Raw genomic sequence first — 27,453 nt, forward strand, 5'->3', positions numbered from 1 at the left:
TTGAGGGGCCTTGCTCGCCAGGACAGGGGTGTCAGAGTGCCCTGGTCAGATTTGGAAACGTTCAGCTTGGTGGCGAGGCACTGCCTCTTCCCGGGGCTGTTCTTCATGGGTGAGTGATTGCAGCACAGACTTGACATTGGCCAACCCCAAACAGAGAGTGGGAGGAGCCCCTTATGGCACCTGTAGCTCCCACATGGTGCAAGATCGCTCCTGAAACTGGAGGCTGGCCGCAGAAACGCAAGACTAGCAGATTGTATATAGTTCAGGGTGCTGTTGAAATACAACCCCTGTTCAAAGAGTGGGCCCATTGAGGTAGGCTTGTTTGTTTTTTAATTGTTTACCTTTACATTTGCTTAACTTAAGCACAGTTACACAAAAAAATTATACATGCCTTTTCATTGGGAATTATACATGCACGTAAATCAAAACAATGTGTTACTGTTGTTAAATTTCTGATTAAAGCCATAGCTTTTTTTTATTGTTGGTAAATTGATCATCAGCTCTCTTCACTTGTTTTCTCCTTGTTTTCTGTTTCAGTTGCTGATATGTGTTCAAGATGAGTGGGATGGGAGAAAATACCTCTGACCCATCCAGGGCAGAGACAAGAAAGCGTAAGGAATGTCCTGACCAGCTTGGACCCAGGTTAGTTTCTCACTGAGAACACAACCAGTGTTGCCCATGAAAGCCACATGCGTGAGCCTTTGATATTTTATCACATTGATTTCACACCTGATTCAAATGCTCTTTGGTTTTTCTCCCTAACTGTCAAGGCTTTGGACAGTTATGTATTATTTAGCTTACATTTTAGATATGCTAATCGGTTACAGATTTTATTATTCTTTACAAGAAGAGGAAAGCTACATACTTCTGGGTCCCCTGTGTACTTTGACTCTTAAAACCAGTTTATTCTATATATTGAATTTTTCACATTTTTACTCCTGTTTGCTTTTAGAATGTCATAATGACAAGACAACCCACAGTAAAAAAGTTTGCTGTTATATTTATACTGGCTTTTATTCTTTCTTTCTTTTTTTTATATTTAAGAGCAAGAAATGAAATGTCGAATCCCCTTGCTTTTGAGTTGGTGATAAAGACTGTGGGTCTTCAGTGAATAAAACAAATAATTTTAAAACAAGTTGCATATCATATATTATGGGTGGAAGTATGAGTTGTTATAACCTCCATGCAGGGTAGTTTAGCAGTATCTGTTAAAATTATAAATGCATATCTTCTTCTGAACTAGCAGTTCCATTTCTAGGAATTTTCCGACAATATACTTTGACACATGCAAAATGATGTATGTATGAGGTTGCCCGTTTCAGCGTTGATTATAAGCACAAAAGATTAGGAAAAACCTAAACAGCTGTGATACATCCACACACAATACAGCTCTGAAAAAGAATGAGGACACTCTTTATGGATCGATTTTAAAAATATCAATATCTCTTAAGAATATTGTTATGGAGAAAAAGCAAGGTTCAGAAAATCTTTATGGAGTCCTACCATTTGTATAGAAAAGGAGGAGAATAAGAATTCTATATATTGTTTTAGGATAATTAAGAAACATAAGAGTCGTTACCCATTTGGGAGGTGAGGACTAGGCAAATAGGGAACAGGGGTAGAAGAGAGACTTTATTCTTTTGATGATTTAAATCCTGTAAATGCTTTTTAAAAGTTAGACGGCCACTTCTGTTCCGTGGCCAGTAGAAAGATCAGATGAGGAACAGTAGGGAAGAGGACTAGGAAAAGAAGGAGGGGGCTTCCCTGGTGGCGCAGTGGTTGAGAGTCTGCCTGCCAATGCAGGGGACACGGGTTCGAGCCCTGGTCTGGGAGGATCCCACATGCCGCGGAGCAGCTGGGCCCGTGAGCCACAACTGCTGAGCCTGCGCGTCTGGAGCCTGTGCTCCGCAACGGGAGAGGCCGCGATAGTGAGAGGCCCGCGCACCGCGATGAAGAGTGGCCCCCGCTTGCCGCGACTAGAGAAGGCCCTCGCACAGAAACAAAGACCCAACACAGCCTAAATAAATAAATAAATAAATAAAATTTAAAAAAAAAAAAAAAAGAGGGAGGAAGAGCAGAAAGCCGTTCCATTTTCCCCGTCTAGTCACCAAGCAAAACAAGACGATTAAAGGGCCACCGTCCACACCGCAGCCCCCATCTCCTGTGTGCGGCCTCTAGGTTCCCTGGTCCTTCCTGGCCAGCCTCAGCCTTCTGTCTATCAAACCGCCTTCAGGGCCCGGCGGTCCTGGCTGAGGAGGCCAGCTGGTAAGCGGAGCCTGTCCTCTCACCAGTGCTGTGCTGGTTCTCGGGTGAGCACAGCGCCTGCCTCCCCGGGCCTTGGAACACAGCGCCTCCTTCTCACCCATGTGGCGTTTAGTTGGCATCTTTGGGGGGGCGGGGGTGATGGAGGGAGGTGTAGGGGGTAGAGAGTTTCAGCATGGGAACTTAGCTCTTCTGCGCATGGCAGCCGCTGTCTCCCTTTCCCTGGAATTAATAGGGTTGAAGCCAGGAGTGAAGATGAGACTTAGCAAAACCAATTCTGGTCGCTGCTCTACCAGTCACTCACTAGGTGATCTTGGGCAACTCATGCCACCGCCATAAAGTGGAGAGATTGTGTTCTGTCTTAGGTTTATTAGTACATGAGAATAAAGCTAATATTTAGAGGCAAACATATGAATGTGTACTACAAATTACAAGATTTTATAAATTGGCATTGCATACAAATAATTATATATTAAGAATACAGAGAGCTGCTGCATTAATCAACTTGCTTTTCTTATTTATTGTATTGTTTGAATGTCATCCAGTGGACTCTACCGTACTTGAGAAAAAAATTGTATGCTGTAATTACCAAAGGGAACTTTTGAGTTTGCTATTTCCTCAAATTCAGATGAGGAGATCTTGCCAATTTTTATTTTTTCCCTCCCTTCCATTAACGGTTTCAAACTCAAGTCGAACTTGGACTGTTTGTTTACATTTTGCGTGTCATTCAGCTTGGACAGTTAACAAAGACCCTGGGCCAGTTTCGCTTTTGTTTCTAGCTGTACTGTGGTTTTTAACGTTATCTTAAAAGGCCGTTAGGACATATATACACTACCAAATGTAAAATAGATAGCTAGTGGGAAGCAGCCGCATAGCACAGGGAGATCAGATCAGCTCGGTGCTTTGTGACCACCTAGAGGGGTGGGATGGGGAGGGTGGGAGGGAGGGAGATGCAAGAGGGAAGAGAAATGGGAACATATTGTATATGTATAACTGATTCACTTTGTTATAAAGCAGAAGCTAACACACCATTGTAAGGCAATTATACTTCAATAAAGATGTTAAAAAAAAAAAAAAAAAAAGGCCGTTAGGTTTGATTATGAAGATCCTAAAGAAGTCTATGAAATTATAAAGATTTATTTTCATCATTTTGCTGTGCTTTACCAAAAATCATTGAAGTTTATTTATTCCTATTTTAACTAGGTTAACTTCCCTTCTTTTACTAATCTTAAATAAATTTTTATGAGTGTGAGCTCCCTTATGTTTCTAAAACTCTTCTTTATTTATTCAACAATGAAATTTGATACTTCTTTGTACCAAGCGTTGCATTAAGCACAGTGGTGAGCAAATCATCCTGTCCTTGTCATTGTGAAGCTTACAAGTCCAGTGGGAGACATGAAACACATTGAACAAATGATCACACACGTAAATATGTAATTACCGACTGGGGTAAGTTTTTTGTTTGTTTGTTTATTTATGGCTGTGTTGGGTCTTCGTTTCTGTGCGAGGGCTTTCTCCAGTTGCGGCGAGCGGGGGCCACTCTTCATCGCGGTGCGCGGGCCTCTCACCGTCGCGGCCTCTCTTGTTGTGGAGCACAGGCTCCAGACGTGCAGGCTCAGTAATTGTGGCTCACGGGCCCAGTTGCTCCGTGGCATGTGGGATCTTCCCAGACCAGGGCTCGAACCCGTGTCCCCTGCATTGGCAGGCAGATTCTCAACCACTGCGCCACCAGGGAAGCCCTCAACTGAGGTAAGTTTGATTTCAAAAAGAAACATGCAACATTTAGGGCAGATTCGAGGAGTTTTTTCCACCAAAGTATTCCATGTTTCTATAAGTAACTTTTGTTTGCTCTCTTTATATTAGAACTTGGTTAACATGCTTATCTTTTTCATAATAGCCCCAAGAGGAGCACTGAGAAACGTAATCGTGAACAGGAAAATAAATACATTGAAGAACTTGCAGAGCTGATTTTTGCTAATTTTAACGATATAGACAACTTTAACTTCAAACCTGACAAATGTGCAATCTTAAAAGAAACTGTGAAGCAAATTCGTCAGATCAAAGAACAAGGTAAGAGGAGTGAATGAATATTTTGGAGAGTTTAGTTGGTTTCTGTTTTTCCATGTGTGAGAAATCCCTTCAGAGTCCCTTTAATCCATTTCTTAGGTTTAAATTATTGATGAGAAGATGATGTCACGGTGCAAGATGAATGCAGGTATCACTTGCAGTGGTTTATAAATAGGCTTTATATAAAATTCAGCAATTCCCTAAAGACGGAGGGGGCCGAGGTGAGGCAGGGTGATGTAACTTTTCATCTAGTAAAACTCAGTTAGGTGCCCCCTGACTCTCCTCCCCTGCCTTAGAATTTTCATAGCTTACACAGCAAGTGACTGTCATAATTTGCAAGTAAGGAGCCAGCCGAGGATGGAAACCAGAAGTAAGGAAGTGAACCACCTCCTGTTTCAGCTCGTCAGCATATTTAAGTGTGAGCCTCAACTGGCCACGCCACTAAATTAGAGTTTCATATCCTGAGTGACAAGAGATAGATTTGAAAGGCTCAACCTCTAGATAGAATTCTTTTGTGAAGTTGAAACACAGAACATGACAGCTTTCTTCCTGGGGTTTTCTTTTCTTTCTTTCTTTTTTTTTTTTTTTTCTCCCGAGATCATTTTCTGCCTCTCTTCTTTGATATTTTTGCCTACAGAAAAAAATTTAAGAAAATAATGTTTTAAAAATCACATTGGACTTTGTAGTGCCAAAAAAAATCTGTATTAGGCAAGTACAAACAGCGTCTTGGTGCCCAGGGCCAGTATATGCTCCTGAAGTCTTTATACACTGCTTTCCTTCAGGAGATAATAATCTCCTGTAACCTGTTTTCGAATGCATCCTCTTAGAGTTCATATCGTTTTTTTATCTGCCTTTTATATAACATTTAAAAGAGGCAGATTTTAGAAAAATAATGTCTTTGTCTCTATAGCTAGGTGAGCCCGAAACTTTGCAAGTATAGTTCTGTCTTCTAAGAACTGAAACATATACACATAGCATCCATCACGCAGTTTTAACACCAGCCCGCTCTGAAAATCAGTATTTCCTGGTTTCTCCATCAAAATTGTATCATCGTAACATTCAGCTTTCATGGACTTTCTACTCAGTTGCATGCCTCAGTCGCCTTCATCTCTTTCCTATTCCTTTTGTTCCTTTTGAGATTCACTAGTTATCAACAATTCAGTTTAATCTCAATTTGGTATCAGCAAATGGATAAAATCATATTCCTAAAATTTTTAGGAGAAATAACTGGTTCAAGGTTACAGTGCTTTGAAGTTGCTGCATTTCTAGGTGCTGGTATCGTTGCAGTGGAGAAATCATTAAGCTTCTTGTTGCCCCTTTCTACGGATTTTGAATGATTCAATTTTGTGAACATCCCATGTTAGGTAGAACTTTCACACTTGAAAACAGTTATATGTGTATGTATTTTACTATCAAGATCTTGCACAGGGTTTTACAGTTTTGCAAAACCTTGGTTATTCCCCCCTTCAAACCATAAAACACGTTAAGATGTGTCACGCTGGGACCCTGCCGTACTTTCTCTGTGGGTGTAATCAAGGCCGCCATACCACCCAAGAAGCAGCGACAATAAAAACCCTGTCACATCTCCCTCTTACAATATTGTTTCCATTAATTTGAAAAGTAACGTGTTTTGAAAAGGGAAGCAGAAGTTAAAACCCAAATGAAAGTACACTTTTAACTTCTTGACCAATCTAATATTTTAAGAATATTGCTTGTTTAATAAATTGTTTTTTAGAGAGAATAGGGACCTTAGAATCAGATCGGGTGGAGGCTAGGTATGAATCCTGGTTCTGTCTCTTACAGACTTTTTGAACCTGGACAAATTATTTTCTCTCTCTGCGACTCAGTTTCCTCACATAGAATTTAGCAATCACAACATCTAGGTTGCACGGTTGTTGAAGAAATTAGAGGCTACGTAAATGCTCCCAGCAAGTACTCATCACAGTAAGCGTTTAGTACGTATTCAGTAAATGTCTTTCCCACATTCAGTAGGAAGGCACCTTTTTTTCACCTATGCTCAGATCTTCATACAGTGAGCTCTTCCTTCAGATGGAAAGCAGGGGAAAGAAAGGTGGGGAAATGGTTATGAATATGCTCCCCTACAGGGTCATTTGAAGAAAGTCACATTTTTTCTGGGGCCAGAGGACTCCGCATCCACCTACAGCTCTGTGCGGCCACCTTGATTTCTCTCAGCAGCTGGCAGCCAGCTAAGATTCAAGAGCAACACATAGGTCAGATCGGAACCCTTCCTTCTCCCTCTGTATGTGTCCACCCACCCAACTGTCAATCAGTGTAAATAGAATCCAACCATCATCTTTACAGCGTCATCCAAACTTAATTTGTATTGCAGTCGCAGGTATCAGGCTGAATAAAATCCTAACTGTCCTGAAGAGTTAAGCTGGATTGCGTGAGGTGCAACTAAAGGCTGCACAGTCGGGAAAGCAGGCTCCTGTGAAAGGAACCCGCCAGCGTCCAAAGCTCAGGCAGCTCAGCCAGGCAGGATGGGCTCTTTCACGCGAGTCTGCTCGGTCATCAGCTGCTCCTCACGTTTCCGTAGGCTTGGGGACAGAGGCAGAGAATGAAGGATATTTTTAAATGGCCTGAAGGATGGGGTTTTGGAGGGCGGTTACCAGCTATCTAAATGATTAAACATCCCTTGTCTGTAGCGCTTTCTGAGACCTGTGTTTGGTAGACGCTAGCTCTCCAAGAGCGTCACACGGCCTTGTAGCATCACATGCACCTTGTAGTAGCAGACCAAGTGCACACAGAGTCTGCACTTCAACCGTGACACCAGCTTTTTGATATTGAAGGGGGGTGTTTCTTCCTATGTGGTATGATGCTGGTAAATGTTGAGAACATCTGGCGTCTGTAACTTACAAAGAATAGTCATAAGTAGTAAATAAACTTTTTTCCTAACTGGGAAGACTAATATTGCTTCTATTTCACAGAAGAATAATAAGTAATATGAAAACTACAAATGATTTAATTATGGATTGGTGAGTCCAGTTTCACACTCCTTAGCTAGAAACTTAAATTTTAAAATTCCTATGGAAAATACATGGCGATTCCTGTGCTCTTAAAAAATAAAATTGAAGCATAAAGTGACTGAAACGTGAGGGGAGTTCTAATGATTAATACATTTCTACTGCCCTCTTTAAGGTAGTATCTCCTCTATTACCCCAACACTTTTTGTTCTTTTTTCTAAAATAATAATCTAAAATGAATTGTATTGTTTGGAAAACATTTGTCACTTCATTTAAAGCCTCTTTAGTGCAGCATATTTTTTCATAAGATTTTTTCTCTTTACATTATTTTATTTATTATCATTTATTCTTGGCTGCACTGGGTCTTCGTTGCTGCGCGCAGGCTTTCTCTAGTTGCAGCAAACAGGGGCTACTCTTCGTTGTGGTGCGCGGGCTTCTCGCTGCGGTGGCCTCTCCCGCTGCGGAGCACGGGCTCTAGGCGCGCGGACTTCTCGCTGCAGTGGCCCGCGGGCTCCAGAGCGCAGGCTCAGCAGCTGTGACGCACGGGCTTAGTTGTTCTGCGGCATGTGGGATCCTCCCGGACCAGGGCCCGAACCCGTGTCCCCTGCAATGGCAGGCGGGTTCCCAACCGCTGCACCACCAGGGAAGCCCAATGCAGCATATTTGAGTATAGGATGTAGTTATCAATCAATGGAGAACTGGTTTCACCCTTTCGTTATTATTTTTCTGAACGTGAATAGCAATAAGAATGAAAAGGTATATTTCAAAAATTCACATTGGTGCAGGCTAGATTTGGGGGGAAAATTCCTTGTTGAATCAAGCAACCTAAAAGATCGTTCTGGTTTCTCATTGTGATTATTCTAATGATTTAATTTTGATTGTAGTGCCATTATGAGAACATTGGGATTACGGATTGGTTCATACATGTAAATTTCCCCTACAATTGCACATAGCATCAAAAAATAAGTATTTTAAGAGAGGGTGTGGGGCAATGGTGTGCTGGAGTCAACTGGTGTCAAGCAACGAGAGCCAGTTGTTAGATTTCAAGAATTTTATAAGCCAGTTGATAAGCACAGCCATTATTAAAAATTGTTTAGACTTACAATTAAGTTATATTTAAAAACACAAAGGTAAGGAAGACTAAAACTCATCATTTCCTAATTATTGTACTGCATTTTACTGTTATCTATGTTCTAGTGGCCCTTTGTGTCTTGTGTCTACATAATAGAAATACTAGGTAGTCGCGGTTACTGCGAATCTCTAATTAACATCTAATATTTTAACATTAGATAGACATTACATGCACACATTAAAAATATTGTCCACTTCAGCAAAAAAGTCACTTACAAACTAACAAACAATTGAATTTCTACATTCGATATCTTCATCATGTATTTTCATTATTTCACTTTTGTCTTATTAACTTAAATGAAAATTTTAAGCAACATTCATGTCAGAACTGTATTCTTTCATCAGCTATAATTATAAGTTAGCTACAAGACAAGAGTTTGGCAAAAATCAACAGACATTCTATTAGAATCAATTGGCTCTCTGGAATTTACAATAAAGGGTATTGTATATTTTATTGTCATTTGTAAATTATATAGTCCACATACTTTGTACTAGTAAAATTTGTAATCAGCATTATGGTGCTTACTATTTTTTCCCCCAAGGAGCTGGTTTTTAAGCATTTCCCAGTATACCACTGGTGGGCATAGGAGGTTGTATTGTAAATGTAGGTGCGTCAAATTCATGAACTCATTATTTAAAATTTCAAGGGAATAGCAATGGAAACAACCTAATTCTAGCACATAAAAGTAAAATGTAGAGCCCATTAAGATTATATTTTTTCCTTCCAGTTTTTTTTCCCCCCCATGTTAAATACATGAAGTTCTTGTGATGGAAATTCAGTTATTCAAAGCTGACGCCTAGGGGTGAACTAATAGCTGTCACCAAGCAGAGTAAGCAGAAGGGCTCCGACATCAGATCCCTTCCGGGGTAGGACATCCGTAAATCAGGCTTTGGGGTGATGCTTCCAGGCGTTGTGTCTGTTCCATGCGATGAAATCTTAGGGTGCTGGCAAAGTCATCCATTGCCCTGGAAAGGGCAGGCGTGCCCTTGTACCTACAGTCATACCGAAGTCAGTGTCACGGATTGCCAGTCAAGTATTTAGGACAGTACTAACTCTTGATCAGTTGCAGAATGACTAGGAGGAGACCGATGACATATGTATTCTAAGTTGGACATATATACACTACCAAATGTAAAACAGACAGCTAGTGGGAAGCAGCCGCATAGCACAGGGAGATCAGCTCGGTGCTCTGTGACCACCTAGAGGGGTGGGATAGGGAGGGTGGGAGGGAGGGAGATGCAAGAGGGAAGAGATATGGGAACATATGTATATGTATAACTGATTCACTGTGTTATAAAGCAGAAACTAACACACCATTGTAAAGCAATTATACTCCAATAAAGATGTTTAAAAAACAAAAAAAACCCAAAAAATCAGTGGCCCTTTATACACTCCATATAGTTTAAATTTCAACTGTCAACTTCTTTTTTATCCTATTCTTCTAAAGGTGCTGACGATAATTAAACGGGCCAAGTCAGGCAGCCGGATGTAAAAGTGGGCCAGCAGCGTAGACGGTGTAAGAGACCAGCGCGAGCACCAAACTCAGTTGGCAGAATACGTTAGTCAATATAATGAGCTTATTAAGAGCATGAGGTTTATGTAAAATCAGATGAACCCCGTCTCTCTCTTCACCACTGTAGGACAGTGTCTAAACTGCCTAACACCTCTGGGCCTTTACTTCCTAATCTGTGAAAAGGGGATGATGATGTCCACGACACATCGCTCGTATCAAGACTGTGTTCAACGTGTTTATAAAGGGTTTAGTCTGGTGCTTGGCAGGTAAAAAGACTTACTCAACAGTAGTTATTACTCTTCGCACCATGGTTTCTGACATCTGGACTTGGAGTCCTCATCCAAATGAACTAGGTTTTCTTGCTAAGGATTCAGTATTGATAAGGAAACAAGTCGTTTTCGGATGTTTTCTCTATTACGCTTTTAAACCTTAATATTCTGACAATGTTGATTCTTTTTATTTTAATACAGAAATAAGTAAACAGAGCTATCAAAACTATCCATTCAGAGACAGAACTCAGAAATATAGTGCTTGGGGAGTTCCCTTGTGGTCCAGTGGTTAGAACTTGGTGCTTTCACTGCCGGGGCCCAGGTTCAGTCCCCAGTCGGGTAACTAAGATCCCGCAAGCTGTGTGGCATGGCCAAAAAAAAAATGTGCTTGGTGTGACCCTGTCTGCACCCCTCCCCTGGCTCTGTTGCCCCTGCTGCACCCTGTAGGCTCTTCCTCGTCCCTGTTACCTGAGTGACATTTTTCAAGAACCTTGCTTTAAGGAGAACTAAAGAGGGCTAGAGTCATGGCAGTTTTCATTTCATCCTTACTTACATCAACACAGGAACGAATCCGGCCCTAGCTTATTCGTGAAGATTTGAAACTGTTACAGGGTTCCATGCATCTAGAGATAAAGCAAATTTTATTTCCTTGTTTGAGAATATCACCTGTGATCAGCAATATGTCCTTGACATTGCAGTTTTTCATGAAAATAAAATACTTTCCCACTGGTATGCATATAGTTCACTTTCGTATTTTCATGTGGATTAATGGCTCATACTATTAATGAAATCCTTAAAATGAGTGAGCAGGGTGGAATTCTTGCTTTCGTTCCTCCTAGGAGCCCCTTGGTTTGGGGTTTTTTGGTTTTTGTTTTTTTTCCCTAAGTATATGGAAGTTTTTTTGTATTTAACAGCTTTCAGATGAAGAGGATTTAAATAATTTAATGTGCTCTAGTGCTTTAGGATTTTAACAATTTATGACATGAGCTCTCATTTCAAGACTTAAACTGGCTTCCACACTCTAATAGAAGTTAGGCATCGCTTGTTTTCTTGCTCACCTTGTACTGTTAGGAAAAGAAATTCTGACACCCTGCTGTCTGTATTGATTTCATTCAAGAGCAAACATTCATTCCATAAAATTTTTACTGAGTAAATACTATATGCAGGACATACTATGCATTCACTAAGGGGGAAGGAATCCAGCAGTCAGTAAGTACTTGGTTCTTTTCCTTGGAGCGTTCACTCATTTAGGAGGGAAATCCGCTTGTACACGAGCAACTGTGGAACACAGGGACAGTGGGAATAAGTGTAATTACCGATGTTGGTACAGGCTTCAAGGAGGACAGTAAAGTTGACGTGGGCCTTGCTGTAAGTGTAAGATTTAATAGATGAGAGAGTAGGGGCTGGGGGAAGGAGAGAGACATTCCAACAGGGAGCAGAGGAACCCTAGCAAAGACACAGGAGCCCTCCGTGGCACCCGGTGTGTGCGAAGTCGCACTGTTCAGCTACGGTAAGGTGTAGTAAGATGGACTGAAGCATTTGGTTGGATTTGAGGCTGAAAAGGGCAGGTCAGAGCCAAATGGGACCGTCAGCACAGGACCATAAGCAATTTTGAAATTTGGAGAAGGTGACATAAAATGAGGAACTCCTACCTATCTCCAGCAGAGTTCACTTGACGTCGCCTAGTATGGTCTCCAGACTCTAGAGATACCCTGTACTAGGATGGGGAAACTTTTTTTTTTTTTTTAATGCGACTGATTCCTGGGGGCGGGGAGTAGAAGGCACATAACTGAAGAAACAAGAAGAAGAAGAAAAAACTAAGTGAAAACATGAGAACTATAAAATGTCTCATTCATCTGTAACAAGAAACAATACTTTATTTCAGAAGACTTTCATGGGATCTCCCTGGCGGTCCAGTGGTTAAGACTTCTCCTTCCAGTGCAGGGGGTGCAGGTTCCATCCCGGGTCAGGGAGCTGAGATCCCACATGCCTTGGGGCCAAAAAACCAAAACATAAAACAGAAGCAATGTTGTAACAAATTCAGTAAAGACTTTAAAATTGGTCCACATCAAAAAATGTTTTAAAAAAATAAAAAGCCTTTCATTTATTTTTATAACTTGTTGAGGGGACTTAAAAGGAGCAGGAGGAAGTGAAGGGGGAAAACGACAGATAAAAAGGCAGTAAGACCCACAAAGGTCAACAGAGAGCCTGGCAGATAGTGAAGGCTGGTAAACATACTCAGAAGCATGCATGTGCAAGTTCAAACACAAAGGTGGAGACATTTTAAACATAAAATTTTATAGTTTCTTATGGCATTTTCACTAGTGACTTAAAAGCACAGAGTCATTTGGCAACTGTGGGCACGTAGATAAGGGCCCTTGGGCTGAGCGCGCCCCGCCCGCCCCCCATGTCAGCCCTCCCCTGAGTGGTCCATGGGAGGTGCGTCAGTACGCCGCCGCCGCCGCCGCCGCCCCCCTGCCTCTGCTACCGCTTGGGGCTTGGGAGTGTCTGCATCTTCCACTGTGCCCAAGGAAGCAATACCAGGCCTTTCCTCCGCGAGAATCGGCTGAAGATACTCGAGGAAACCCCCCTGAAAGGACGCCAGGTTGATGCTTCTGCCCCAGCTTCACTGACTGCCAGGAGACTATGACAGAGTCCAAACGAAGAACCTCACCACAGCATCCAAGTCCCTCTGTGGTCTGTCCCAGGTCGTGCCATACTCCCCCTTGCTCCACCCCACAAAGCCCCTGAACTTACATCCCCTCGCCTGCAAGGTGTGCTGGCAAGTCCACTGCACACGTTTCCCGGCCTCTGTGCCTTCTGCCTGGAATGCTTCTCTCTTCTTCCCCCTCAGCTGGTTGCCCACTGCCCACCTTTAATAGGCCACTGGGGTGGAGTAGGGTTATAGAGCACCGTGAGAAGGCTTCTAGGCTGGATGAGGATAGAACATCCAGTGGCCAGGGCCCTTCACCAACACCCCACGTCTGACCGGGCTGGCCCAGTGCTGTGTTCCTGTATCCCATTTCATCAGTGTGTCTACCCTAAGACTGCTACCCTGTTGCGAATTGTTGCTAACACAGACTTGTGTGTTTTTTCTTTTGTGTCATTGGTACTCTTTCCTCCCTTTCTGGAATGCCTCCCTTTCCCTGTTTCTGTCTATTCCCATTAGAGTCCCACTGTTCCTTCTGCAAGGCCCATCTCAAATGCTGCTTTTTTAAACAAAGAACTTCTTAATTCCCAGCCAATATAGACTCATGTCCTTTGACTCTCATTGACTCTCATCATTTCTTGTACTATCTAATCTTATTCTAATGAGGTTTTTTGTGGGCTTTTCTTTTTCTTCCCCAGTTGAATGACAGACTCCTTGATGGCAGAGATTGTATCTAACGCATCACTCACACCTGCCGCAGTTCTGAGCACCTTTGTCTTATATAAAATAAATATCTGTCACATTTTTCTGATGCCAGCCTTTATCTAGCCTTGTATAATGGCTTTATATTGGGGGGGAAGAGTGCCCTAAATTAAAGAACTTGAAGTTTTTATTCTAACAATTGGGTGAGTACATTCTCTTTCTTATACAGGGTTGATAAATTACAACTTCTCTTGTAACAAATAGTATTTTTTTATACATTTTTTTAAACAAATTTATTTATTTTATTTATTTATTTTTGGCTGCGTTGGGTCTTCGTTGCTGTGCACAGGCTTTCTCTAGTTGCAGCGAGCGGGGGCTACTCTTCATTGTGGTGCGTGGGCTTCTTATTGCGGTGGCTTCTCTTGTTACGGAGCACGGGCTCTAGGCGTGCGGGCTTCAGTAGTTGTGGCTCGGGGGCTCAGTAGTTGTGGTGCACGGGCTTAGTTGCTCCGCGGCATGTGGGATCTTCCCGGACCAGGGCTCGAACCCGTATCCCCTGCATTGGCAGGCAGATTCTCAACCACTGCGCCACCAGGGAAGCCCAGGCAACTACTTTAATAGGTCCTTCCAAGGAGACTTTTTTTTTCTGGTTTGATGAGTTTTTAATTGTGGCAAAAATTATATAACATAATCTTACCCTCTTAACAATTTTGAAGTGTACATTGTTGCATTGTTAATTGTGTGCACACTGTTGTACAACAGACTTAGAAATCTTTCATCTTGTGTGATGGAAACTCTATTCCCATTGACCAGCTGCCATTTCCCCTCCCCACAACTGCTGGCAACCACCTTCTGCTTTCTGTTTCTGTAACTCTGATTACTTTAGATACCACATGAATAAGTGGAATCATGTAGTATTTATGTCTTTGTGGTTGGCTTATTTAACTTAGCATAGTATCCTCAAGGTTCATCCATGCTATACCGTATGATAGGATTTTCTTCCTTCCAAAGGCTGAATAATATTCCATTTTATGTATATACCACATTTTCTTTACCCATTCATCCGTCAATGGACATTAAGGTTCCTGCCACATCTTGGCCATTGTGAATAGTGCTGTAGTGAATGTGGATACACGAATATCTCTTCGAGATCTTGTTTTCGATATCTTTGAATATATACCCAGCAGGGTGGTTGCTGTGTCATATAGTAGTTCTATTTTTAATTTTTTGAGGAACCTCGATACTGTTTTCCATAGTATCTGCACCATTTTATAATCCTCCCAACGGTGCAGAAGTGTTCTAATTTCTCCACATCCTTACCAACACTTGTTATTTTCTGGTTTTTTGCTAGTGGCCACCCTAATGAGTGTGAGGTGACATCTCATTGTGGTTTTGATTTACATTTCCCTGATGATTAACGATGTTGAGTATCTTTTCCAAGGAGACACTTTGAAAAGAATAAATATCTAATTCCATATGACATCACTGAATGCCTTTATAGTCAAGTATCTTAATATCATGTATTGCTGAATAGTTTAGGGCACCAAACAAGACCATAAAAGCCGAGCATATGGGGAGGAGGTTCCGAGGTACAAGAAGGAAGATCTCTTTTCTTTTTTTTAAATTTATTTATTTATTTATTTATGGCTGTTTTGGGTCTTTGTTTCTGTGCGAGGGCTTTCCCTAGTTGCGGCAAGCGGGGGCCACTCTTCATCGTGGTGCACGGGCCTCTCACTATCGCAGCCTCTCTTGTTGCGGAGCACAGGCTCCAGACGCACAGGCTCAGTAATTGTGGCTCACAGGCCTAGTTGCTCCGCGGCATGTGGGATCTTCCCAGACCAGGGCTCGAACCCGTGTCCCCTGCATTGGCAGGCAGATTCTCAACCACTGCGCCGCCAGGGAAGCCCAAGGAAGATCTCTTGAGGCAAATCTGAAATCAGTAAGAAAATGAGAAAAAACACAGTGGCGTTGAGATTTCCCTTTTAGACATTTTCCCTCGCTTCAGCCAGTTCTCACATTGCCCTAAAGAATGTTTCTTTCCCTGAAGGCTTTTACATTAAACCTCTTTATATAGGTTACAGGCGAGGAAGAAGAAGTGTGGCCTTCATAGATCCGACTTGTTATCTATTTGTCTGTAGTTGTGGGGTGGGCAGATCGTGGCAATTCCCAGTTCTTTCCTCCTCTTATGACTGTTGTTCACTCTGAAATATTTTAGTTCATTTCTACTTAGAAAATGTTCACCTTTTGCAAATTACTGAGTCATTTCTGTCTCCTAATAAGTGTAGGAGCCCATTTTTAATCCTCTCATCTTTTCTGTCTCCCCTGCCCAACGTTTTCAAAGTAAAAATTCCAGGAAAAGAATGATCGTGTTCTTCCTCTTAGCTTTGTTGGTAAGAAATGGAGACCCTTACAGCTTATGCTTTCCCACAAGTGCAGAGTTGAGTGAAAATTGGCCTTCTGCAGTTTTGAGGCTTATTACAGTTGTTAGTTAGCTTTTATTCCAGAGTTAATCTTATCAGCACATCAGATCTTGAATCCTGTTTTGTTTACTAAGAATGTGACAGTGAACGATAATTCACAGAATATAAGAATTGCCGGTGTGCTTATAATAACTTATTGATTAAAGACTCTGGATACCAATTAACTTTAACCTGAGAATTGATTTTAATTTAACCATTTTTTTATTGTGGTAAAATATACATAACATAAAATTTTTACCACTTTTAAGTGTACACTTCAGTAGCTGTGTCCCTGTTGACCAGCTGTCCTCAAAACACTTCTGCTTTTGGTCTGTACTCTCTCCATGCTCATTCACTGGCTTCCCTTCCTCATCTATCTCTTGACCTTCTTTCTGTCCCCAACTAAATCCCTTCCTTCATCAGTTTTACCTGTTTCCAACCTTCAGCTTTCACATCTGTGCTACATCCTGTCAGCTTTAGATCTCAGGCCTTTCCATGCCTCTCATTGCACAGATGCCCAGTGAGGGCCTTCCCCAGTCCCCGCTCCCCAGACCTTGCCATTTCATCCCGCATCCAGATTTCCAGCCACCTGTCAGGCATCGCCCCTGGGCGCCCCATATCACAAACAACTCCTTCTCTCCTCTGCCTCCTTAACAGAATGGCGTGTCCGGTTCCCTGTGCTCAGCCTCAGGCCGTGCCAGCATCACCTGTTTTGTGCTCATCTAGGCCAGAAACCTGGGTCCTGGTCACGTCGCCCTCCTCTCCCTCTTGACCACATGCAGCCAGCCGGTCAGCTCTGTCCGGTCCTCACCGTGTCCTGTGATATCTCCACCCCTTAACTTTTCCCATTTTTATTCTCAGCACCCTATTTTAAGTCATCTTTTGTTACCTTAACTCATCTCTGCTTCTCTACCGTCTATAATTCATCCCCATTGCTACCAACATTGATTTCCTAAAAATGTGTTAGATATGTAACTCTTGTTCCGAAGATGTTCGGTGAGCCTCTTCTGCCTACAAAATAAAGTAAAATGTCTTCACATGGTGTTCGAGACCCTCCACCATCTGGTCTCACCATTCTGGGTTGTCACCTGCTATTACCTGTCTAGCCATTCTTCTAGGCAGACCTGAAGCCTTAATTACTCTCTAACCCAAAGCTGCACAGCTGGTGTTTTCATTGTTAGGTAAAATACATATTTCATTTTGGCATGTAATACAATAGTTTAAACTTAAAAAAAAAAAAACAACTCCCTATGACCATGTAAACACTTTGATGGAAGAACCACAGCTTGTTCTTTTCTTTCTTTTTCTTTCTTTCTTTTTCTTTTTCTTTCTTTCTTTCTCTTTCTTTCTTTCCTTCCTTCTTTCTTTTCTTTTCTTTTCTTTTCTTTTCTTTTCTTTTCTTTTCTTTTCTTTTCTTTTCTTTTCTTCTCTTCTCTTCTCTTCTCTTCTCTTTTGTTTTCTTTTTTTTGCCTCGCAGTAGAGCTTGAGAGATCTTAGTTCCCTGAACAGGGACTGAGCCCAGGCCTTCAGCAGTGAAAGCACCAAGTCCTAACCACTGGACCACCAGGGAATTCCCAGCTTGTTCATTTTTATATCCTTCCCCTAAGCCTTGCACATATGAGATGCTTAATAAGTGTTTATATAAAATAATTGCCAAAAACTAGGGTTTAGAGAAAATGTGAAAGCAACAAGAAATACAGATTTTCTGCAGATGCTTCAAGAAGGTATGAATAGAATAGTGGAGGGAAGAAAGATAGAAGGCAGTTAAGGACCATCATTAACTACTGTGTCTGTTTGAAATAGCACCACATGGAATAAATTCCAATGGTGTAGTCTGGAAATGACCAGGGACCATGCCACGACTATACTTAAACATGATAATTTCTTATTAACTCACGATTATATCTGGATGCCCTCTATGTGCCACATACTGTGCGAGTTACCAGAGATATAAAGAGAAGCAAAACACTGTCCCTAAATCCAGGGACTCATTAATAAATATCATTAAGGCCTATTTAGAGTACCTTGTCCTCAGCAAAGGTTTATTCCCTTCTTCCTGATTTGAGAACTCACCCTAGAGGGAGACCTGTGGCTCTCCAGCCTGGCCTGTGCCTACATTTAATAAGTGATAAAGCTGGCATTTGGGTCTAAGAAAAAGAAGAAATGATTATAGCAAGTCAGTAAGTGCTATGACAGATAGATGGATGTCGATATATACATATAGATAGGTATAGATATTAGGGAAACTGGGATAACAGAGAAGGTAGGAAAGAAAACTTTTTTTGATCTCCAAGAATATATTGAAGTCTACCATGTGGGTAGTGTTTAGATAGATAAAGGTTGATATTAAGAATCAGATTCTTTATATCGAAGGCTACTGTATTTTTTCTTTAGCAGTATTAAAGACATGTTATATAAATATATCCATACATACTATTTTCAGCCACCTTTTCATCCCTTCTGGAAGCCTGCTCTTTTCTTTTCTCTGTCCCTGCCTTACCCAGTTGCCAGACTCCTTCAGGGTTGACACTATGGTCTATTTTATAGATAAGGAAACTGATTTGCAGAAACAGTTAGCAAGGTTGAGGCCTTAAAACTAGCAAATGACAAGCTGGTGATTCTGAAGCCTGTGATCTTTCTACTGTGTTCCATACCTACCTCTGAGAATGGTGGTCAAGTCTTCAGCTTTGCCTTTGTTTATTATCAGAGAAAATGTTGAACTACAGAGAAGTTCCAAAAGCAGCACACTCAAAACCAAAATAAAGATTTATAATAGTTACTGCTGTGTCATTAGGGATAGTTTTAACACATATTATTCTCAGAAGAGATTTTGATGATTGGGGATTAGGTGTGATTTCATTAAATATCTTCAATCTTATGGAGACTGCAGTCAAGGGCTATGAAGCATTGTAGATTGAGAAACTATAACAACAAACAGCCCTTCTAGGTTGTAAGTGCCTCTCCTCCAGGCTCCTGTGTGTTCTAAACACTATGCATTTCTAACCGGGCTTCTCTGATTCCTGATAAATGTCTTCAGTATTGTCTTTTTCTAGTTATCTCAGCATCAAAGGATGAAAAGAAAAAGATGCTGGGAATTCCCTGGAGGTCCAGTGGTTAGGACTCTGCACTTCCACTGCAGGGGGCACGGGTTCAGTCCCTGGTTGGGGAACTAAGATCCCACAAGCTGCGCAGCACGGCCAAAAAAAAAAGAAAAGAAAAGAAAAGAAAAAGATGCTAAGGTGTTGTTGACCAGAGAAAAGAATTTCTCGTAGACATGAAAATCTTCTGAACACTGTTGCTCTGTATTCAGAGCATTCACATTTTTCCAAGAGGCAGATGAGCAACATAAAATACATGGGAAATATGTTGTGAATTTACATTGTATACTTTCAGAGGCAGAATTACCACTAAGCTAATGAAGCTTAAGACTCAGAGCCTCTTCCTGCACTGACCTCTGTGAAGTCATGTTCTCGATGGGGAAACTGCATCTGGGTCAGGAAGCACTTCTTCACAGGCATTTCAGATAATTTGTCTAGAGAGATCTCAGAAGAAGAAATCTGAATCTTCTTCAAAGCTCTAGTATCTACTGTTTCTTTTCTCACTGTCTATAAAGAAGAATGAGAATTATACTTAATTTTGTATTCTTAAAGAGAATCCCTTCTCTCTAATTGTATCAGCTTGTGGTCCTACAAAACATCTATCCCTATATGCCAGCAAAGTTTATAATATATATGAGGTCAAAAGCGAAAAGGTCAGCATCCACAGTGAAAATGAGGGCTCACACATGTGGGGTGCTGTGCTGGGAACTACTGTTTACATACACCATCATCCCAGTTCATCCACACAACACCCTGTAGGGTAGGTTTAGTTATTAACTCCATTTTACAGAAGGGGAACCTAGGGTTTAAGTGCAAGAGTTGAGACTAGAATTGAAATCCAGATTTCTACTGAGCTCCAAAGCCATTGTCTCCCAGTGGAGTTGAAAAATAAAATAAACATGTTGCTGCCCCACTGTTTACTCTTGCTTTCTTCTGCCATTTGGAAGAAGTTGTGATGAGGGAATTGGGTAAGCATGTTATCCGTTGAATTTAAGATATCCTGAGACATCGGGGCTTAGTTCCTGGGAAGAATATTTTTTGTAGATCCCTATTTCAGAAGATGATGTACGCATTCAAGGCAGCTCTGCTTTTCCTGTCAGGAAAAAAAAAATGATAAAAGATCCCAAGAAAATAGAAAGTTGCTGTCTAGACCAAAAATGACTTCTTGGTATTTAGCCAGAAAATGGGATACCAAGCTTGTTTCAGAACATCCATTTTGTACCCTGATGTGAGCAGATGAGGAATTGTTGTGTCAGAGTGAAGGTTCATCGTTTTCTCTGTCCATCTTATTTGTGCAGTGTAACCTCTAGAGAAGCAGCACTTCTGGCCTATTAAGGTGTCCACTCCCGTTTCAGGGAGTATATTGGGAGCAAAACAGATTTTACTGACAGTCATTGTGACCACCCCCCCCCCAATACTCATTGCATTGGTGACCAGAAGTAAAGTGAAGGAATGGGATCTGAGGGCTGTTTCACACAAGGGAACTAACTCAGCTGTATTACAGGACTGCATAGAGTGTGTTTTAACGTGGGTTCTGAAAAGGAAGAACGTGCAATGCAAACTTTCCCCTGGAAAATGGATTTTATTAGATTTCAGATATTTAGACTTAATATTTTAGATATCCATAGCTGTTTGTAGCCTTACGTTTCTCATTTCTGTCAATTTGAACAAAAGAAAGCCCCGTTTCAAACACGATCACATAGAAGATTGTACCCAGGAGAGAAAAATTGTTCATTAAAATGGACTTGGATTCTGCTCTTACAGTGTTAGAACCTTGATCACCTGTAATAGATTTAGACTCCTTTTGGGCCTGTCAGTTTTGGAAATAAGACATTTTGTCTTGTGGAAGAAAAGTGAAATGCATGATATTGATATTTGGCGAGGTGCTTCTTCCCCTACATTCATGACTGAGGTACCTTTCACTCCCATTAGAGCCAGATGGGGGGCACTGCAGAATCCCCGAGTTGTTTGGTGGAGTTTGTAGCTTCTATTTCTTGAGACCCGAAGTACTTCTCAGTAGACCAGTGATTCCTTATTTAAGACTATCTACATTAGACGGGTATATGCATACCACCATTCTGTAAGATTCAAAGTGTTATATGTGATAGAGGGAGAAAAAGGAAAGAAAGAACAAAAAAGCAAGCCCTATTGGAATTGACATGAGTTTTCTTTACCACTCCAAAATTAAGTTCACCTTCTTAAGACCTTTTTTTTTTTTTGATAGGCTATCTTCAATTTGTAGATCCTTTATGTCAGACTAGAAAAAAAATAACATATAGTACATTTTATTTGGAATATTGTTAGAGAACTAAAATCGTCAGAAGTGAAAGAAATTATTTTTGTCTTTTTGATTATATGGATGTATGTCTCGTGATTGAATTAGTGAGGTTTTTTTTTTTTCCCTACTTGCCATGGTTTCTTAAGAAAGAAACACAGAACTTTCAACTTTAAAAACCATTTTTTTCCCCTAAGATTTATTTGTAAGTTAATTGTTTGGAATGGAGGATATTTTCCATCAAAACAGTACAGTTTTGGTGATGAGATTCCTGGACCAGTTCCATAAAGTCTATTGTAACCAATAATGCTTCTAACTAGAATAGTTCTTAATATATGAGGTATATACAGCTGTGTTTTAAATTTATAGTGATGGTATAGTGATAAATAGGGTACAGATTTTTTTAGAAGCATTACTAAATTTATTGTAACCTTTCCTTTCTGTTATATGTCATTTCAAGCACAGATAACTGTCCTGTGAGGCTCAATGGACATTATTGATATTAAAAAAGAACTCTCTTACCCCAAAAGGTGGGAACCACTGACCCGATATTTATTACAGGGTGAAGGGTACTGTAGAGGCTAATCAGTCAACACATGCATGTATTTCCTGGGAGGATCCTGGATTTCCAGAGACCTGGAGCATGGTTGCCTCTTCCTTCCTTTCTGCCCTGGGAGGCTCTCCTGGACCCTTCCCCCTCCAGGCCTCCACTTGCCAAGACGCTTATGAGAGGAGCAGACTTCCAGAAGGGCAGGCCCATGGTGATGAGGAGGGTCAGGCCTGGGTGTGTGAGAGTCTGAAAGCTAGGCACTCGAGCTGGCAGAGTAAAGCAGAGACTCTGGGCCAGGGTTATCTTTCCTTCTCTTCACCTGCCTCCCATTCCACTGTCTTTCTTTAAATTAACTACTCTCTTCATTTCTACTGGAATTTTTTTTTCTCTTCCCCTGATCTACTGCAGCACAAAATTCAGGTTTTTATGTACATTTCTTGTCTTTCAAGCAAATGTTCAATTCTAGAATTATTTAGCTAGTGAAACAGATAAAGTGAAGGTAACAAAGGAAAAGTCACAAACTTTCAAGGAGGTCTTTAAAACTCATAATAAATTGTGCTCCAGATGTTCTTTGAAATATAAATGAAGCTCTATTTCAGGCTTTGTCTATCTTCCCAATTTCCTCTTCAGTCTTTAGAAAACCCTAAATGTATCTCTTTTGATCCCACGGGAGGTACTTGTGGGTCCCCCGAACTTCCATACCATCCCGCTTGTATCTGTTTGTCTTTCCTTCTCTCTCTCTCTTCTTTCCCTTTTCTTAATTTCTATTGGAAGAGACAAAGACCACAGAGATAAATAGTGGATCTTAAGTTACGTGAAGAACTGAATATGGCTCATCAGTATTTCAGAGGAAATATTCTAAGTGGGGTGCTGAGAAATGGGGGTCAGGCCACCTGTGCAGTTGGAGAGGTGAGTACTGAAGTCGATTGACATTACCTGGCTGACCAGGTGGACAGCTGAGATTTTGGTCCCTACTTAGTGGCTTCAAAGCAATAACAGATTTACCTTCAATAACCACCTTCTCAATACAGTAGTTACTCAGAACTGTAAGAACACACTCACTGCCCATCCGTTGCCTACAGGACACAATGACGCTATTTTCGTATTTAAAAAAATACAAATTATGAACAGTTTATTTTTTCCAAATTGACCCTCAGCGTGTAGGGATAGGGGGAGGTGGTCATCATGAACCTGAAAGATTATGGATCCAACGTCAGGATCTGTAAAGACCTGATATTAGATATTCTTGTTCAGAGTCACAGTACTATAATATTTATAGAGGTATAGTTGATTATGATAACTCCCTTAGTATTGCTTCTCTTCTGTATACTAATCTGAGGAGCCCCTTAGGTTCTTTCCATGTACTAGACTTAATCCTCCCCTTTGGGAATTGAGGTTTTAAAAATGAGTTCCTGGTTTGCACATTAGGATAAGGAAGAGGAGAGATCTAGACACTCGTGTATTTTAGCTCCACTCCTTAACTCAGTGACTCTTGCTTTTCTTAGAAAGGACAGATACATAACCCATCTTACAGAGAGATACTTCTGTGGTTAAGTGATTGTAGGGTTTTCTCTTTTAAGTTCACCCAGCAGGTTTACTTGGAAAATTGGACAACTTATTTTTATTCCTGTAGAGTATGCTCTCAGCCTGAATTTTTGAGACCTGTAAGTCTAATTTCCTTGGCAGTTGGGTTTATCCTGAGAGGATAATATAAAAGATCGTTAACCTCCACATTTTTATTTTCCAAAATTCTTTTGAGCTGCTACACTTCAGAGAACTAATTTGGCCCTGTTAGCATCCTGAGGTGTATGCATTGTTCCTGGTGTGTTGATGGAAGTTTATTTTGAGTTAAGTAATCAGCTCTTGCCATGTTCAGTCTGTGATGAAAGCGTTCTTAGTGAAATCTTAGATAATTAGAGTCTCTCTTCATTCAGCATCTGGATCAATGCTGTATCCTAAATGTTACTCTCCACATAAGCTGAGTCTTCCAGCTAAGTAAATTAAAAACCTCCTAATACTTACAAATTTATAAATTTCATTTTTCTTTTATTGCATAAATCCACAACACTTTAAAGAAACAATCTGCTCACCCCATTTCAGCACTCGGCTTCACCATGGCAGTGCGCCTCAAACACACACAGGAGGGCAAGGCTTATCTTTTTTATCTTTGCATCCTCACCATCTGATATCGTGTTTATGTTTCCCTTAAACACATGAAATACTACCTTCTTGAAAACAAAATTACAAATAAAAATTAGAAAGTAAAATCCCTTATACCATCTGTGTGCTTGGAGTTGATCCCGTATAACCTGCCCAGAACACTTGAGGGCTCTGCCACTGTTTTCTCCAGACTATGGATCAGCTAAACTCTTATTGAGTGTCTGCATGGGCAGCATGGGCCAAGCAAAGATGACGGGGATGCAGAAATGAAAAATACAGCCCCTGGCTCAAGGACTCCACAGTCTCGAGGGAATTCTGAGGAGCTCCAGATCAAATCAGATGATTTCCATATGGTGTAGTAAGTGATATATATTATGGTTGTGTTTTGGAGGAACAGAGGGTAAAAATTTGGCTCCCCTGAGGTTCCAGGAAGATTTCCTGGAGGAAATGACACCTGGGACCAAGGACCAAGAAGGCCTCAATCCTGTCCAGTAAAGGTAGTGGCACCCAAGAACCCAGCAATGCCTGGCCTGCTCTTTTGAAAATACCCCAGTTGAAGTAGATTTTCATGTGTCATGTTGCCCTGCTTGGGCTGGTCCAGAGAGACGGAAAACTGGTGTTTCCCTTCTAAGAGACAAATGCTATTGGCCAAAAAAAAAAAGAAAAAAGAAAAAAAGGCAGCATTATTTTAATATTTAAAAAGGAAAGAAATTTACATTTGGTACTCATATTTTACCCCAATGAGAGTGAAAATTTATGTTTTCAGTGTTACCATAGATAACTGAAGAATTTTTATTACTGTTAATACTGACATTGATTTTTTTTAAAATTTAAATTTATTGGTAGAAAAACCATAGAAATGATACTAAATTTAATTCATTAACAAGCAATGTCTCAAGATAACTTCAATAAAATACCCTCTTGTAAGTTTCTGATTCAATTCTGTTTTATCACAAAGGGGTGTAATTTTCCTTCAGTAGAAACTTGTCTGTTTCTATTTCTTTTCACTTGACTTAGCCTGATGTAGTCTGTCCTTTCCGTTTTTTAAACATGCATGATTTCACATTTTTCTTTGTTACACAGTTATTTATATTACATTATTTAATGTCTTTTTTTATTTGTAATTTGTAAACAGGTTTATTGGATTCTTGTCTTTGTAAGACTGCTTGTAATTATAAATGCAGAGTAATAATATTACTTAGCGCCTTTCTTCTGTGGCGCTCAGAGTTCTTCACATACATTATCTTATTAAGCCTCATAACATCCCCGGGAGGCAGGGGCATTTTGCAAGCGATTATGGATTGCTTTGCTGAATCAGCACAGCCTCCCAGCATTATGATAAGCTTGGAAAAGATTGAGGTCATGTACTAACTTGCTCTCAGGAAAACCCACATGCAGCCAAATATTTTCCTTGGCAGTACAGACCTAACAACTGCCACCATTCTAGTCTCTGGGAAACCCACTGTCCGTTGATGCAATTAAAAAACTTTTTGAAAATGCGAATCCAAGACAGTATACTGCCCCTGCCAATTCAGAGGCAGGTGAATTACACATGGCATGAGTACAGCATCCTCTTCCAATACAGGCTTTCAGTCTACAGAAGAAAGGCTACCTCTGCTCTCTGCTCTCAGTACTGGACCTGCCCAGTTGTCATGTGTCTGCCTCACTATACGCTATCAACCGGCAGGCAGGATTTCCAAACACAGATTGCTGGAATTCAGACTGTTCATCTGTGTTCACACTAAACCTGTTACAAAATGCCATTGGGTAGAACTTTACTGAAGTCTTGGTGACAGCATAATACGAAATCATCTAGCATTTGAAAGCTTAAGCAGGATAATTAAAACTGAAAATAGGAAGAATACATCTTGATTTTATTTCATCATTTGAGGGGTTGTAGAATGGTGGGGAAACTTATCTCTTACGGCTAATATATGTAAAACAAAACTGTAATTTTAAGCTAATTTAAGCCAGTTAATTTGATAGGGAGTAACTTAATTACTATTATGTCTTCTTCATATTTATAATTACATAGTTAATTTTGATATATGCCATGGCCTGTATGGATGATCATAATTAACCTCCTGAGGATTTTTTTTTCTTAATCCATGAGATAGCCATGGCACTCACTGTGTGTATATCTTTCAGTTGTGGCTCAAACTTTTCCATAACTTTTATTAGAGAACAAAATTATCAGACTTTCATTCTTTTGGGGGGTGGGGCACGCTGCATGCGGCTTTTGGGATCTTAGCTCCCCGACCAGGGATTGAACCCAGGCCCACAGCAGCAAAAGTGCTGAGTCCTAACCACTGGACAGCCATCCCTGTAAGACTTTAAATCAGATGGCTTTTAAAAATTTCTTGCAAGTGGATTTGAGTGCTTTAAATAATCTTTGTATTTGAGAGTACATAACATACAAAATCCAAGAGAATTACTAAATTACCAGCGGTATCACGAAATTTTTTTCCCTTAGCTTACAAATTTTACTGGAGAATTACAGGACCATCCACAAAGAAAGGAGAGGATTCCGTTGTAGAAAGGGTAGTCAGGATATCAAATTTAGGGGTCTTTGTAAATGTCAGCCTTTGTTCATTTCACTTTGACCTCATCATGCAAATTGTGGTCACCTCTTGTCCACACTTTTGCTGGGCTTTCAAACATGCAGGTTCTGAAGTTTCTAAGACCCTCAGTGCACGCCTGCTGCCTGGTAAAGCATGTCAGTTTCCGCATGAAGCTGAGCCTCATCTTTTTAATTGCCTGCTGCCGTAAATAGTTGTGGAAAGCTGATTGATGACTCAGTGCCACTCCTGCTTCAATTGGAGAGATTTCATGCCATACAGTATTTAAAGGTTCACTTTAAAGATGTATTTAGGGACTTCCCTGGTGGCGCAGTGGTTAAGAATCCACCTGCCAATGCAGGGGACACGGGTTCGAGCCCTGGTCCGGGAAGATCCCACATGCCACGGAGCAACTAAGCCCGTGCGCCACAACTACTGAGCCTGCGCTCTAGAGCCTGTGAGCCACAGCTACTGAGACCGCATGCCACAACTACCAAAGCCCACGCACCTAGAGCCCGTGCTCTGCAACAAGAGAAGCCACCACAATGAGAAGCCCGTGCACCGCAACGAAGAGTAGCCCCTGCTCACCGCAACTAGAGAAAGCCCACGCACAGCAATGAAGACCCAACGCAACCAAAAAAATAATAAATTAAAAAAAAAAAAGAAGAAGAAATCTGATGAAAGCACTCTTCTATCCTGGATCCCCGGGCAAATGGGTGATTCTTAGATACCTGGATTGGTTTATAGTTTCTTAAGAGCTAAGAATGGCTGGGA

The 27,453-nt window shown here is 41.0% G+C and overlaps 1 protein-coding gene across 10 annotated transcripts in view; it reads left to right on the forward strand.

The window, feature by feature from the left end:
* NCOA2 (nuclear receptor coactivator 2) overlaps window positions 1–27,453 on the forward strand; it is a 270,200-nt gene that overhangs the window by 170,381 nt on the left and 72,366 nt on the right. For all 10 annotated transcript variants that reach the window (XR_014236375.1, XM_082363379.1, XM_082363382.1 and 7 more), the window contains 2 exons: window positions 538–642; window positions 4,160–4,332. Coding sequence is in view for 9 of the 10 variants with exons in the window: in XM_082363379.1 (XP_082219505.1) it covers window positions 557–642; window positions 4,160–4,332 (259 nt within the window). In the remaining variant the exon portion in view is untranslated. The remainder of the gene's footprint in view (window positions 1–537; window positions 643–4,159; window positions 4,333–27,453) is intronic.

The sequence above is a fragment of the Balaenoptera borealis genome (assembly GCF_965194805.1).
Source record: "Balaenoptera borealis genome assembly, chromosome: 17".
NCBI classification, from domain to species: Eukaryota; Metazoa; Chordata; class Mammalia; order Artiodactyla; family Balaenopteridae; genus Balaenoptera; species Balaenoptera borealis.